Below are 15,045 nucleotides of genomic sequence, written 5' to 3' on the forward strand. Positions count from 1 at the left end.
AACGCAATTTATCTAATTTAATTTATCTAAATTAAACTCCATCTCTTACTCATTGGCTCATCTGATCAAGATCCTGTTGTAATCTGAGGTAATCTTCTTTGCTGTCCACTGCACCTCCAACTTTGATGTCATCTGTAAACTTACTGACCATACCTCCTCTGTTTACATCCAAATCATTTATATAAATGACAAAAAGTAGTGCACCCAACACTGATCCTCATTGCACACCGCTGGTCACAAGCCTCTTCTACCTTCAAGCCAGTTCTGTCGATCGAACTTGAAATGTTAATTCTGCTTTCTCCCCACAGATTCTGCCAAACCTATTGAGTATCAATCTCAGATGCTATTTTTAAAGACTTTTTGTTCACTGTATCCCGAATTATTGTTTGTTCTATCCCCCCATTTAGTTTATTTTCTAAAACATTTTTTGCTTTTCCAACTAAAGTTCTTCACCTCACCTTAATCTGTGTTAAGGTGCATTTACTACTTAATTGCCCAGCTTGAAGGTTTTCTAATCTATTCTTGTTTTATGTTTCATTCTTACTGTTAAATGTACTTTTAGTTTCAACAGTTACTTGGTCCTTCAGCCAAATTAATAATATAAATCATGAAAAGTTGAATTCACAGCACTTTCCTTTGTGGTATAGTGCTCTCTATATTTTTCTGATCTAAATAAATCTACATGTTCTAATCTTTGCCGTAAACCCATTGTGTGATTTGTTTTCAAGAATTTTTTTGAAAATCCACATGCATATATCAATATGTTAATCTTTGGTCAGAAAGGTCTGTGTATTGCATTGTGATGATTTACATACAGTGTCAGAAAGCATTCATAAGTTTTAAAACCTTGTAAACTGTGTATTTTTCATGTCTGCCTTATTTTTACTGAAAAATGTATGAGTGTTATTAAATGTATTTATCGAGAGTTTCTCTGAAATATTTTTTGATGATTAATTTAAAACAAAATACTTGTTAATTCAAATAAATTTATAAAAGATGAATGTGTGGCACATCCTATACATTTAGTGCAGATGGAGAAGTGTTACCAGTGACTGAGTAGGTAACACAGAGGGCATGCAGAGTTAGTGGTGTCATTTTGGGGTTAGTGACAGCGAGTGAGAGAAGATGGTGCACTAGATAGGGAGAGTGTTAGAACATGAGCTTTGGTAGGAGATGGGTACAGCCAGAGAGAGAGTGACTGCCAGATATCGGAGAGAAGACGGCATGGTGGCACAGTGGTTAGCACTGCTGCCTCACAGCGCCAGAGACCCGGGTTCAATTCCCGCCTCAGGCCACTGACTGTGTGGAGTTTGCACGTTCTCCCCGTGTCTGTGTGGGTTTCCTCCGGGTGCTCCGGTTTCCTCCCACAGTCCAAAGATGTGCAGGTCAGGTGAATTGGTTATGCTAAATTGCCCGTAGTGTTAGGTTAGGGGTATGGGTGGGTTGCGCTTCGGCGGGGCGGTGTGGATTTGTTGGGCTGAAGGGCCTGTTTCCACACTGTAAGTAATCTAAAGAGTGTGTCACTTACCCTGGCAGATTGGAAGAGCAGATTGACTTTCTTCCCACTGATTAGTGCATTTGTCCAGATAGCTGAGAGTCTTTTAAGTTGGTGAAAATGTTGGACCAGTCTGGCATGGCCCCTGCTTTTTTTTTTGTGTCACCATAATCTTACCTGACCATAGGAGCTGCTCTCTCATTAGAGAAAAGAGACTGGTGGTGATTGAGCCTGAGGGGCGCCCAACCTCAGGCTAGGGAAAAGGTTGAGAGGGAGAGTCCTTCATGGTAACCTCAAACCAGTGATGGGAATTGAATCCACACTGTTGGCATTACACTGCTCTGTAAACCAACAATCCAGCCAACTGAGCTAAGCCGATTCCCGGTCCCTGATAGAAGAAATTCCCATGTCAGCACCAGCCCATCCAGCAGAGCTTCCAGGACCTTATATGCAAATTGGGGCTCCAATTTTATCCTCGCTGCTACTTCCCTGGGACGATGTCAGTAACTGTGCAGATCAGCTTTGTACTGACAAGTGCTTATTTGGATGCATCATGGATTTTCAAAGATGGCACAGGGACAAGGTGTGCTGGTCTTTGAGAGGATATCGGCCGAGTAATGAGTTGTTCTGATAAGATGGGGCAGAAATCAGATGTGAAGGATGCAATTGGGATATGGTAGGTAATTATTGAGGTGGATTTGGTAAGATAAGGCAACAGAACTTGCTTGACCTTTTGATGAAAAGTTCTTTAACTCAATGCAACTCAGACTTAGTCAAAAATAAAGTAAGATTCAGCACTCTGTTTTCATATTTTTGTTGAGATCTATCTACCTGTTATTATTTTTGATTATTTCTTCTATTTTGTAATAAATGTATGTTCTGTTGTTAAAGAATATCTGTACCTTTTGTGAGTACGTTTCACCTAGTAACCATCATATTAACCAACTACACAAATTAAACATATGGATCATAAGACAAGAACCTCTTATTCCTGATAATCTGCATTAGTTTTCAAAGTCCATTCTACCTTAAGATGAACCAGTGACGAAAACGTTTTAAATGTGATCAATCTATTTTCTGTTTCTTCTTACATCATTTCGTGATGCATCTTTACTGCTATTTTTAAAGAGAGAATGGGCTAGCGTGGTGGCTTAGTGGTTAGCACTGCTGCCTTACAGTGCCAGAGACCCGGGTTTGATTCCAGCCTCAGGCAACTGTCTGTGTAGAGTTTGCAAATTCTCCCCGTATCTTTATGGGTTTCCTTCCCTAGTCTAAAAATTGCAGGTTCGGTGAATTGGCTATGCTAAGTTCCCCGTGGTGATCAGGGATGTGTAGGTTAGGGGCATTTGTCCGGGGTAAATGTGGAGTAGTAGGAGAATGGGTCTGATGAGTTAACCTTTGGGAGTCAGTGTGGACTTGTTGGGCTGAAGGGCCTGTTTCCGCACTGTAGGGATTCTATGATTTCAGTCTAGTTATCCAAGTGCTAATTATCATAGATGATAAGCTAAATGTGTTATTCCAATTTTTGTTTGTGTTATCTTCTTGCAGCACCTTAAATTGCCCTCGCCTAGAGGGAGTAGAGTCAAACATTGCTTGCTGACATTTTTGTCAACTGTGGCAGTTCAATGAATTAACCTTGACACACACAAATTACATTTTCCTACTACAAGGTCATCCCGGTGTTTGAATCATTGTGGTATCAGAATGTTTTCAACTAAATTTTCTGCTGAGTACAATGAATATATTCCATCATGATGGAAGAGTTACTGATGTCCAATCTCAGTCAATTTCAATACTCAAAACCTGTGCCACAGGTAAAGGTCTCTGTCCGTTGTGCATTTAGTTAGTTTATCATGTAGGAACTGTTCTCATTAGCATTCCACATAAATTATGCATCTCCCTGCATTTGAACCTTTTGTAATGTGGGTGGTTAACTTAAATTAATTTTGTAGGCTATCTTTGATGATTAATTTGTGATTTAAAAACTTAAGCAGTGCAAAATATTACTAACTACTGCTAAAACCTTTTGATACTCTTTGAGAAACTAAATTAAGCAATGACTAGTTATCTGCTTTTCTTGTGTCTTTTAGCTGATGCAGTCAATAATGCAGGTGGCTTTGGGTTCAATGGCCTTGATAAAAATGGAAATTTACGATGGGACTTAATCTCAAACCTAAATATCTGGAATATTGAGGTGAGAATTAATCTCGTATGTACATGTGTAGATTCTGGACACAATATATTGTAGTCTGTATTGCCATGTCGAATTCCCAATGAGATTAAAACCATACATATCTATTTTTCACACAATCACCTTTATGTTGTTACCTCAAACAAAGTTGATTTACTTGAATCATAAATTCTGTAAGTTTCTCATCTTGTCATCTATTTAATTTTGGTTAATACCTTGTTTTGGGCTGGATTCACATTGCTAAAGTTACAGACAGTAAAGAGGATTAATTCAAAGACCAAATTTTAAATTGTAAAACTTTATAATAGCAATCATTCAATTTGACTTAACTGCTTTCACTTGTGCATGAGTGAACGAAGCATGAGGTTTATTTTTGGATGCTGCATGTTTATTGTCAATGTTTTGTCACTCAGTGTCTTTCTAATGCATTCAATTTGTTGGACCAGATTACTGCGAGTGAAATAATTGACTGTTTGACAAATATAAGATTTAACTGACTTGGTGTTGCTCTGGCTAGCTCCATCAGTTGATGTTGTGGAAAACAAGTATGGACTGCCATGCAGTTATTGGTTACGAAACAATGGAAAGCAAGTCTTATTGTTTCTATGGCAGATTAATAAACCAGATACCTCAAATTTCTAATATGTGAAACAATGGTATGAAAGCACTTTTTTAAGATTTTAAAACAATGTGTGACTTCTTCATAGGTACACCAATATTTTAGATTTTAAAGGAAATCAGTTAATAGAGTTTCAAAAATAAATTTGCTATTAATTATTTTGCCTTGAAGTCGATGAAAATAAGATTGATGTTTTCCAGTCATTAACACCAGATAATGACATTACTACACTGTCACTGTTCAAATGATCCAAATTTATTAACTAATCTGTTTAATATTGCAAATACATATTTTGGAAACAATTTCTAACAGTGTAATCAATAACTCATCCTCTCTATTTTAAATAAAATTTATTTTTCTCCAATTATCTGAAGTTGGGACCTTACATTGAGTATGGTTGTATCTGTACCTTCATCTCTACAACCCCTTGTCCATTAGACCTATGTTATTGTTTAAATTTTGATAGTGAGTCTTGATGGTCTATTTAACTGTGGGAATCACTTGAAGCCCAACATGCACTTAGAGGTTATGGGTCACTTATGAACGAGACTCTGAGTCCTCATCATAACATTCCAGCCTCTAATGAGGATTGACTAATTTCTATCAACCCCCTTTTCCATATTCAGCCTTCTGAAGGATCCGTAGCATTCCAAAATTAAAGCGTAGTAATACTCTGTCTTTTGCTTTTGTTAGGCAATGCCAATCGAGCAATTCAAGTCAAGTGGAGGGAGATGAGGCAATGCAAAATATGCTGTCATATTTAGTAACTGTCAATTTAATGGATGAAAGAATAATAATACAAGTAAAGTTGCACTTTATAACAAAAAGCTAACTTCACCGCTAGTGTTCAGTGATCATTATTCACAAATGAAGTACATATTCTGGGTTGAGATAATAGGATTTTGGTCATGCATTTATTTGCTCATTAGATGTCAGTTTGGGTTGGGAGATGTATATCAGTAAAGAGTTCAGCCTCTGGACTATTTGTACTTGTTTTTAATTGCCCTAATATATGAACATAGAAAATAGGAGCAGGAGGCCATTTGGTCCTTTGAGCCAGTTTTTCCAGGTGATAAAGTCATGGCAGATCTGGTTTGATCTTAACTCCACTTTCCTGCCAAACCCCCATAGCTCTTTACTTCCTTACTAATCAAAATCAGCCCTACTCAGCCTAGAATATATTCAGTGATTTATCTTCCACTGCTCTTAGGGGGACGAGATTTCCAAATACTTATAAACCTCTAAGAGAAAAAAACATTCCTCCTCATTTCTGTATTAAATGGGAGACCCCTATTAAACTGTTCCTTTGTGTTGTAGATTCCCCAGGAGGGGAATGATCTTCTCAGTATCTACTCTGTCAAGCCTCTCAGAATATTTTATGTTTCACTAAGATTATCTCTCATTCTCTTTGTCAGAAAATAAATCTTTATTGTCCATTTGTCATTGCCAGCATATGATTCAATAATGCTAATATAGATCTGTAAATGTAGAAAGATCTAAAGCCTTTTATTAGTTTTTATTGCCTGAAATTGAGGGAGTGATTCCACATTTTGGTGCTGTCAATGTGTGATAACATTTGCTGGCTCTTTATATCCTGTGAATTGCATCTCCCAGTCTGTGATTTCCTGTCCATTCTTTGGCATTGCCATGGTCACGCACAAGGCTTGTGTATTGTATTTTATTACCATCAAACTATCCCCCAGATTTTTTGTGCACATCAAGTCTGTTACTAGATCTTTGTCAAGAGAAGAAATAGAATAAAAAGTATATTCTCCCAAAGAAGTCTTTTGAGATTTGTGGTCAGGATGTTTTTAATGATTGATAAGTGGAAAGAAAAATGCAGCGTGGAAGATATCTGAGAGAGAGGGCAACGGAGTCTTGGAACTTCAAATACAAGAGAGAAGAGCAAACTCTGGGATGTTCACAAATGGGTTTGGTTTGAAATTTCATTGCAGGAGAATTCCATTAGAAAAGTACATAGAAATAGTTCAAATCCTCTTAGCTCAAAATGCAAGGGAGGAGGGAAAGATTGGGAAATGTGACCTTTAATGGACATTGAAACAATTTGCTTGCGACTACTGGAAATGGTTGTGCCCTGTTACCGAGGCACCTCCAAATTATTGTTTGGCTTGCGGAATTAATATCGTTTGCAGAATTCTGTACACATATTGATCTTACCTGAATAGAAGGTGTGTGTTTAAAAACCATCATATAAACAGGAGTACAAGTTAACTGTTCTGCCCTTCGAGTCTACTTCATATAGGACCGTGACTTTTATAATTCATGGGATGTGTGTGTCACTAGCATTTATTGCCCAGAGGGCAGTTAAGAGTCAATCATGTTGCTGTGGGTCTGGAGTCTAATGTAGGCCAGACCAGATAAGGATGGAAAATTTCCTTCCCTAAAGGACTTCCATGAATCAGATTAGTTTTTCCTGACAATAAGCTATGGGTCTATTGTCATCATTCGAATCTTATTTTCAGATCATTATTGAATTCAAAATCCACCATCTGCCATTGTGGGATTTGAATCCAGATCACCAGAACATTATATGGGTCTCTGCATTAATAGTCTAGCAATAATGCCACTAGGTATGGCAATAATACCACGCAAAAGACATGAAGATGGTATTGAATAAACTAAATTCTCTACTTATTACACATATTCAAAGATTTTAAACATAAAATGTTATCCCATTAATCTCAAAACACTCGTAGAAATTGAAAAGAACAAAATCAGCTTTTGCATGTACTGAGACGCACCCATAAGGTGAAGGAACAGAATGCTGTTTCTGTCCATTGATTCTGCTGATCCATTCAGGGAGTTCATGGCTGATCTGATAATTCTCAAATCCAATTTCTTGCTTTTCTTCCCCATAGCACTTGATTCTCTTATTGAAATCTCATTATCCCAGCCCTGAATATACTTAACACCTTCTGTCTCAACAGTCCTCTGTGGTAAAGAATTCCACATAGTCACTACCATCTGAGAGAACATAAAATCCTCCTTTCTGTTCTTTTTGGGCAACCCCTTACTCTGATATTATGCTCTCATGTCCTCAACACTCCCATAACAGGAGGCAACCTGTCTGCATCTGCCCTGTTAACGCCCCTAAGAATCTTTTTATATTTTATAAAGTCTCATTCTTTTAAACTCCAATGAGTTCAGGCCCAATATATTCAACCTGTCCTCATCATTCTATACCTAGGATCAACCAAGTGAACCTTCTCTGGACTACCTCCATAGGAACAAAAACTATACAGTATTCCAGCTGGGAACAACAGTGTCTTGTTTGTCTGTAGCAAGATTTCCATATGTTTATCCACCATTTCCTTTGAAAGAAAAAGTTAACTCATTTGCCTTTTTAAGAAGTCTTTGCCATAACTGCAATAACCTGGTACAGTACCCAAAAACACCATCTGTACGATACTTACACAGAATCACTGTCCTTAACAGTTCAGTGGGTTTTAGTCATTTGTGACTGGAACTTCAGATAGCTTCCTCATGGATAAACGTACTCTGCTTTAAGTAACCTCTTCTGGTCTGGGACTAATACTTACTCTGTTTTAGGTAATTTAGTTTCACTATATTTTTTCTTTCTCTGAGAAATACTGGTCTATGCAGCTATCTTCATCCAAGGACTTCACAGGACTGCAAAAGTTCAAAGTAACTTTTTTGTAAAATCTGTTGAGGTATGAGTGTTTCCCTTAAACTTAATCAAACTTCTCTTGACTATCTAATCTTGAGTTTATTTACATTGTTAGGTCATAAAACTCTACCAAATGTACACAAAACTCCATTTAATTCTAAATCCAGGCCTTAAAAACTGTTTCAAAAGAAATCACTTGATCTACAGACATATTTATAAACTAATTATTAACTTCAGATGCACAGAGAAAAAGCATATCTCTCACTAATCCAGCATCCAAGAATCCAAACTTGAAATAAATGATGTGAAAAATATAAGCCTCCCACTTTACAGCATAATATTATAATCAAAGCAAAAAGCTGTGGATGCTCGAAATCTGAAATAAAAACAGTTCTGGAGAAACTCAGCATGTCTCACAGTATCTGTGGAGAGAGAAACAGAGTTATGTTTCATGTCCAGTCTGTTGACTGTTTTTTGGAAGTTCAGGAAATATACATGTACTTTAAATCTGTATATCTGAAAATTCTTTCAGGCAGTCTGTATTTTTCTTCTTTCATACTGAAAGAAGCCTCCTGCTTTGAATTTACTAACTGCTTTTTATATACTTCATTATCAGACTGCTACAAGTTTTAAAATGTGCCTTGATAGTTGGAACATTCAAACTGGAGCTTGGCTGAAGAGGTAAGCAAGATTGTTGTCATGTGCACAAAATTCAATGCAAGCAGTGCAGGATTTGTGTTGACCAAAATTCTGCATAACTCATGTGACATGTAACACTTGTTCAATTGTATTATGTACATTACAGACTCCTTTAATGTTACTGGTCATGTGTAGTTGAGATGCCTAGCAGAGACATAAACTGGGAAATTGGTGAATAAACCGTATCATTCAGCAAGCAATCGCTATCAGGTTTGATGTACTGGTTCAAACAACAGTAAATTGTTGTGGAACAAAGGGAGCATGGCTGCTGCCAGGTGACAGGACATTAAGTAAGCTGAGCATGGATGTGCATGTTCGGGGAATGGAACCTATTCCAGTACACTTCAACATTTAGATTTAGTGCCTGCAATGTCAAGTATATTTGGTCACTGATGTCCTGTGCCATAGTGGAGCGAGGAAGTCTGGCAAAACCACATGCACAATCCACTTGCATCTCTTTGGTCAGAGAGAAGTTAGTGTATACTCCCATCCTGCATAAGGAGTGTTAGTCGCCTTACTTAAACAGCAGTGGTTGGGACAGTGAACTGGGAGATATTAATGATTTCATCTGCTCCGAACTGGAATGATCCATAACAAAATTCACAGCTACAGTTATCTTTATAGCCATAGCCATCACTGATCTGAGGCTGCAAGTCTGCCTGCAAGTTGTGGCTGAATTCTGTAAGCATCTCCTTCATAAAATGGAGAGGATGCACATACAGGAATATATTTGAAAACGTTAGAACAATATAAGGTTTTTTTTAATGTGCGAACAATAGGTACATTTTGAGTGGATTTGTCAATATTCTACAGATAACACGTTTCAATAGATTCAGTGAATCTGTCTTCTAACCGATACCAATGACATAGGTAGGGAAATGGAGGAGGACCTGAAAACAGAATATAGGGTGTTTAGGTTGGAAGCTAGAAGGCAGGATAAGCAGAGTAGTAATTCCAGGATCGCTACCAGTGCTACAGGCTAGTGAGGCTCGGAATAGAGAGTGAGTTCAGATGAACTCGTGCCTGCAGGGCTGGTATAGCAGGAAGGGCTTTAGATATGTGAATCATTGGGATACCTTCTGGGGAAGGTGGGACCTGTACAAGAAAGACTGGTTGCACCTGAACTGGAGGGGCACCAATATCCTGGGGACCAGGTTTGCTAGAGGTCTTCGGGAGGGTTTAACCTATATTGGCAGGGGGGTGGGAACCTGAGTTATGGATCACATGATGGAGTAGGTAGTGAACAGCCTACAGCGTGCAAAGGATCTATGAGAAGGGATAGGCACTTCATAGGGCAAATGTGTAGTCAGTGTGATGGGTTGAAATGTGTCTATTTTAATGCAAGAAGTATCAGGAATAAGGATGACGAATGTAGAGCATGGAACAGTACTTGGAACTATGGTGTTGTGGCCATTATGGAGACTTGGATATCATTGGGGCAGGTATGATTGTTGGATGTTCCAGGGTTTAGATGTTAGAAAAAGGATTGGAGGAGGTAAAAGAGGCAGGGGAATGACATTGCTAATCAGGGATAATATCACAGCTGCAGAAAGGGAGGTCATCAAAGGTTTGTCTGCAGAGTCAGTATGGGTGGAAGTCAGAAACAGGAAAGGAGCAGTCACTTTATTGGGAGTTTTCTACAGCTCCCCCCTCCTCCCGCCAGCATCAGAGACACGGAGGAGCAGATTAGCAGGCAGATTTTGCAGAGGTGCAGATAATAGGTTGATGTTATGGGTGATTTTAACATCCCTAATCTTGATTAGAACCTCCTTAGTTCAAATAGTTTGGATGGAGCAGGGCTTATGCCCGAAACGTCGATTCTCCTGCTCCTTGAATGCTGCCTGACCTGCTGCGCTTTTCCAGCAACACATTTTTCAGCTCTGATCTCCAGCATCTGCAGTCCTCACTTTCTCCTGGAGCAGTTTTTGTCAGGTGTGTCCAGGAAGGATTTCTGAGTCAATATATGAACAGGCTGACTAGAGGGGAGGCCATTTTGAATTTGATGCTTGGCAACAAACTATGCCAAGTGCCAGATCTCTCCGTGGGAGAGCATTTTGGTGATAGTGATCACAACTCCCTGACCTTTACTGCACTCATGGAGAGGGATAGTATCAGATGGTATGGGGAAGTATTTAATTGGAGGAGAGGGAATTACAATGCTATTAGGCAGAAACTGGGGCGCCTAAATTGGGAACAATTAGGGAAATGCATGACAGAAATGTGAAGGTTGTTTAGGAAGCACTTTGTCCCACTGAGGCAACGAAGGGATGGTAGATTTAAAGAACCTTGGGTGACAAGGGAAGTGGCACATCTAGTCATGAGGAAGAAGGAAGCTTACTTAAGGTTGAGGAGGCAAGATTCAGACAGGGCTTTAGAGGGTTCCAAGGTAACCAGGAAGGAATTGAAGACTTGGAGAGCTAGAAAGGGGCATGATAAAGCTTTAGCGGGGAGGATTAAGGAAAACCCTCAGGCATTCTACGCTTATGTGAGGAATAAGTGGATGGCCAGATTGAGGGCCAATCAGGAATAGTGAAGGGAATTGTGCCTGGAGTTGAAGGAGGTAGGGGAGGTCCTTAATGAATACTTTGCTTAAGTATTCACTGAGGGGGACCTTGATGTTTCTGAGGACAGCATGAAGCAGACTGATATGCTTGAACAGGTTGATTTTAAGGATGATGTGCTGAAAATTTTGAATAACAATGATAGATAAATGTCATGGGCTGGGATATACCCTGGGTTACTACAGGAAGCAAGTGAAGAGATTGCTGCACCTTTGATGATCTTTGCATCCTCACTGTCCACTGGAGCAGTGCCAGGTGATTGGAGGGTGGTAAATATTATTCCCTTGTTCAAGTCAGTGAGTAGGGACAATCTTGGGAATTACAGATCTGTCAGTCTTACGTCTGTGGTTGGCAAAGTATTAGAAATGATTTTGACAGGATTTATGATTACTTTGAAAACCATAGTTTGATGAGAGATGGTCAGCGTGGCTTTGTGAGGGGCAGGTCATGCTTCACAAACCTTATTGAATTCTTTGAGGATGTGACAAAATACATTGATGAAGGTAGAGCAGTGGATACGCTGTAAATGGATTTTAATAAGGTATTTGATAAGGTTCCTTGTGGTTGGCTCATTCAGAAACTATGGAGGCATGGGATACAGGGAAACCTGGCTGTCTGGATACAAAATTGGCTGGCCCATGGTAGACAGAGGGTGGTAGTAGAGGAAATTATTCCGCCGAGAGCTCGGTGACCAGTACTGTTCTGGGGGGATCAGTTCTGGGACTTCTGCTCTTTGTCATTTTTATAAATGACTTGATGAGGAAATGGAAGATGGGTTAGTGCAATTCCCGATGACACAAAGGTTGGTGGAGTTGTGGATAGTGTGGACGGCTGTTGTAGGTTGCAACAGGACATTGGAAGGATGCAGAACTGCGCTGATAAGTGGCAGATAGAGTTCAACCTGGAAAAGTGTGTAATGATTCACTTTGGAAGGTTGAATTTGAATGGAGAATACGGGGTTAAAGGCAGGGATTCTTGGCAGTGTGGAGGAACAGTGGGATCTTGGGGTCCATATCCATAGATCTCTCAAAGTTGCCACCCAAGTTGATAGGGTTGTTAAGGTTTATGGTGTGTTGGCTTTCATTAGCAGGGAGATTGAGGTTAAGAGACATGAGGTTATGCTGCAGCTTTATTGAGCCCTGGTTAGACCACACTTGGAATATTGTGTATAGTTCTTGTCGCCTCATTATAGGAAAGATGTGGAAGCTTTGGAGAGGGTGGAGAGGAGATTTACCAGGATACTGCCTGGACTGGAGGGCATGTGTTATGAAGAAAGATTTGAGGGAGCTCGGGATTTTTTCATTGGAGTAAAGAAGGATGAGAGTTGACTTGATAGAGGTTTACAAGATGATGAGGGGCATAGATAGAGTGAATAGCCAGAGACTTTTTCCCAGGGCGGACATGGCGATCATGAGGGGGCATAATTTTAAGGTAATTGGAGGAAGGTTTAGGGGAGATTTCAATCGTAGGTTCTTTACACAGAGAGTGGTGAGTGCGTGGAATGCACTGCCAGCGGTGGTAGTAGAGTCAGATACATTAGGGACATTTAAGTGACTCTTGGATAGGCACATGGAAAATAGTACAATGAAGGGTATGTAGGTTAGTCTGATCTTAGAGTAGGGTAAAAGGTCGGCACATCATTGAGGGCCATGGGGCCTGCACTGTGCTGTGCTGTTCTATGTTCTAATTAGAAAATGGAATATGATATAGTTATTTAGTGAGACAATATTCATAATGAGTACAAGCAAAACATGTTATCTGGTCGTTAAGTTTCACTTGCTTTTGGTTGGGCTCAGCTGTATGAATTTGATTGCCATGATTTGTAGGACAGTGGTTGTCTCTCTCTACCTCTGAACTGGTGTTGATGTCTGCTTTATTCCACAAATCCGGACGCACAAGTTTTCTGTACAACAGCAGTTGCTTTATTATTGGACAGCCGGCAAGAGATTCAAAGTGTTTCTAAAGTAGCCGAGTGTCTACCTGTAGTGACTGTTCTTCACAAATCTCTGCCTTACAACCAGAGACAGTATATTTTATAGGAATTAAACAAAGATATATCAGTCACATGGGCGATTGTCATTACATAGTTTAAAATAGGTAATTATGAATTTACAAAGCTTGATGAATGTCGATGTTCTGTGATAACATGTGAATGGATTACAGAAACTGATTATCGTATTGTTCATAATTATGTGTTGATGGGAAGTGTTTAAGACAGAAGGGTCCTTCCTTCAGTAAATGGGAGATTCACAAACCTATGCTAACAAGAAGGGGAAGTGAGACAATGGGAGCGGGAGGCATTTTAACAGGTTTGTGGCCAAGGGCTATCAGTCTTCTCTGGAAAGGGCAAATTCCTCTGTCTGGAGCGATGGGGGAAATCCACATGTGGCTCTACTAGGCTGTATTTCTAAGATACAGTCAGCCTCCGCACTACTGACGTGTTCTGTCTGGATCGTAAGAGGACAGGCCTTCAGTTGATACTGCAGTAAGTCCTTTGGCAGGGGATGTTTAACCCTTGAGTCCCCATTGTGTCCTGAAAGAGAAGCAAAGCATGGAACTGACCCCTCTGTGGCATTTTAACCTCCTCACTAAGAGGCCTAGGTTTGAGTCCCACCTGCTTCAGAGGTGTGGATCAAATTAAGCATATCTGTTCCTTTAAGGGATGCTGAAGTATGATTGGATATACTGAAATACAAAAATCTAATTTTTTTTACCCTTCACTTTGTCTCTTTCTGATTTTCTCAGTGTCTGCTATGACCGGGCCCCTTACTTCCCCACAGCTCTAACATTTATCCTTTCAGCTTTGTGGCATGGAGTGTACCCTGGCTATTACTTCACCTTCACAACTGCAATCCTTATCACGCTGGCAGCAAGGACAGTAAGTACCCATTATCCATCTGCATGGATATTGTGAACTACTGGGAAGCTTAGGACTACTTCTGAAGGACAGTAATTCCTCTTCAACATTATTATTTTATTTATCGGATAAATCTATGTTTAAGAAGCAAGGAATTCTATTTATACATTGGTACCGTTGTTAAATTGATGTTTATCCAGTATTGACTTCCCTCGACAACAATGTCCTATTCCAGAAATATAGTCCTGGAACTAAACTTTGCTTGCTTTATGAACGCTTACTTAAGCATTAGAAGCATACACCTCCTGACCCAACAGCCACATTTCCAGTTTGTTTCTAAGTGCATGTGTGAGTTATGCCCATCACATGCAAAATTGAAAGCAATTAAATTCCAGTAACCGATGGTGACAATAATTTTTGTATTCATCTTGATTTATGGCATCCCTTGTTGTCTCTGTAAAAAGATTTTGATAAAGAATTTCAGATGGACTAAATAGAATAGATGTATTGAAATTATGTCATGAATAGGTTTCATTTCAACAATTCCATTCCTTTTATCAAACATGATTTGGAGGTGCCAGTGTTGGACTGGGGTGGACAAAGTTAAAAATTACACAACACCAGGTTGTAGTCCAACAGGATTATTTGGAAGCACTAGCTTTTGGAGTGCTGATTCTTCATCAGGTGGTTGTGGAGCAGAATCGTAAGACGCAGACTTTTTAGCAACAGGATTGCAATGTCGTAGAATATAAGGTTAAACAAATTTAGCTTAAGTCTTTTGTCTTTTACAATGATCTTGTTAGTTTTGGTTTCTCATATGGGGAGAAAGTGAGGTCTGCAGATGCTGGAGATCAGAGCTGCAAATGTGTTGCTGGAAAAGCGCAGCAGGTCAGGCAGCATCCAGGGAACAGGAGAATCGACGTTTCGGGCAGAAGTCCTGAAGAAGGGCTTATGCACGAAACGTCGATTCTCCT

The 15,045-nt window shown here is 39.6% G+C and overlaps 1 protein-coding gene across 5 annotated transcripts in view; it reads left to right on the top strand.

Moving 5' to 3' along the window:
- mboat1 (membrane bound O-acyltransferase domain containing 1) overlaps positions 1–15,045 on the top strand; it is a 130,644-nt gene that overhangs the window by 98,969 nt on the left and 16,630 nt on the right. For 4 of the 5 annotated variants that reach the window (XM_043719158.2, XM_043719159.2, XM_043719161.2 and 1 more), the window contains 3 exons: positions 3,586–3,689; positions 8,571–8,635; positions 13,960–14,092. In XM_043719158.2, the coding sequence (XP_043575093.1) occupies positions 3,586–3,689; positions 8,571–8,635; positions 13,960–14,092 (302 nt within the window). The remainder of the gene's footprint in view (positions 1–3,585; positions 3,690–8,570; positions 8,636–13,959; positions 14,093–15,045) is intronic. The other variant, XM_043719160.2, reaches the window with a different exon arrangement.

Source organism: Chiloscyllium plagiosum, unplaced genomic scaffold (genome assembly GCF_037043375.1).
Source record: "Chiloscyllium plagiosum isolate Xiang-an unplaced genomic scaffold, Cpla_swu_hap1 HiC_scaffold_34, whole genome shotgun sequence".
Taxonomy (NCBI): domain Eukaryota; kingdom Metazoa; phylum Chordata; class Chondrichthyes; order Orectolobiformes; family Hemiscylliidae; genus Chiloscyllium; species Chiloscyllium plagiosum.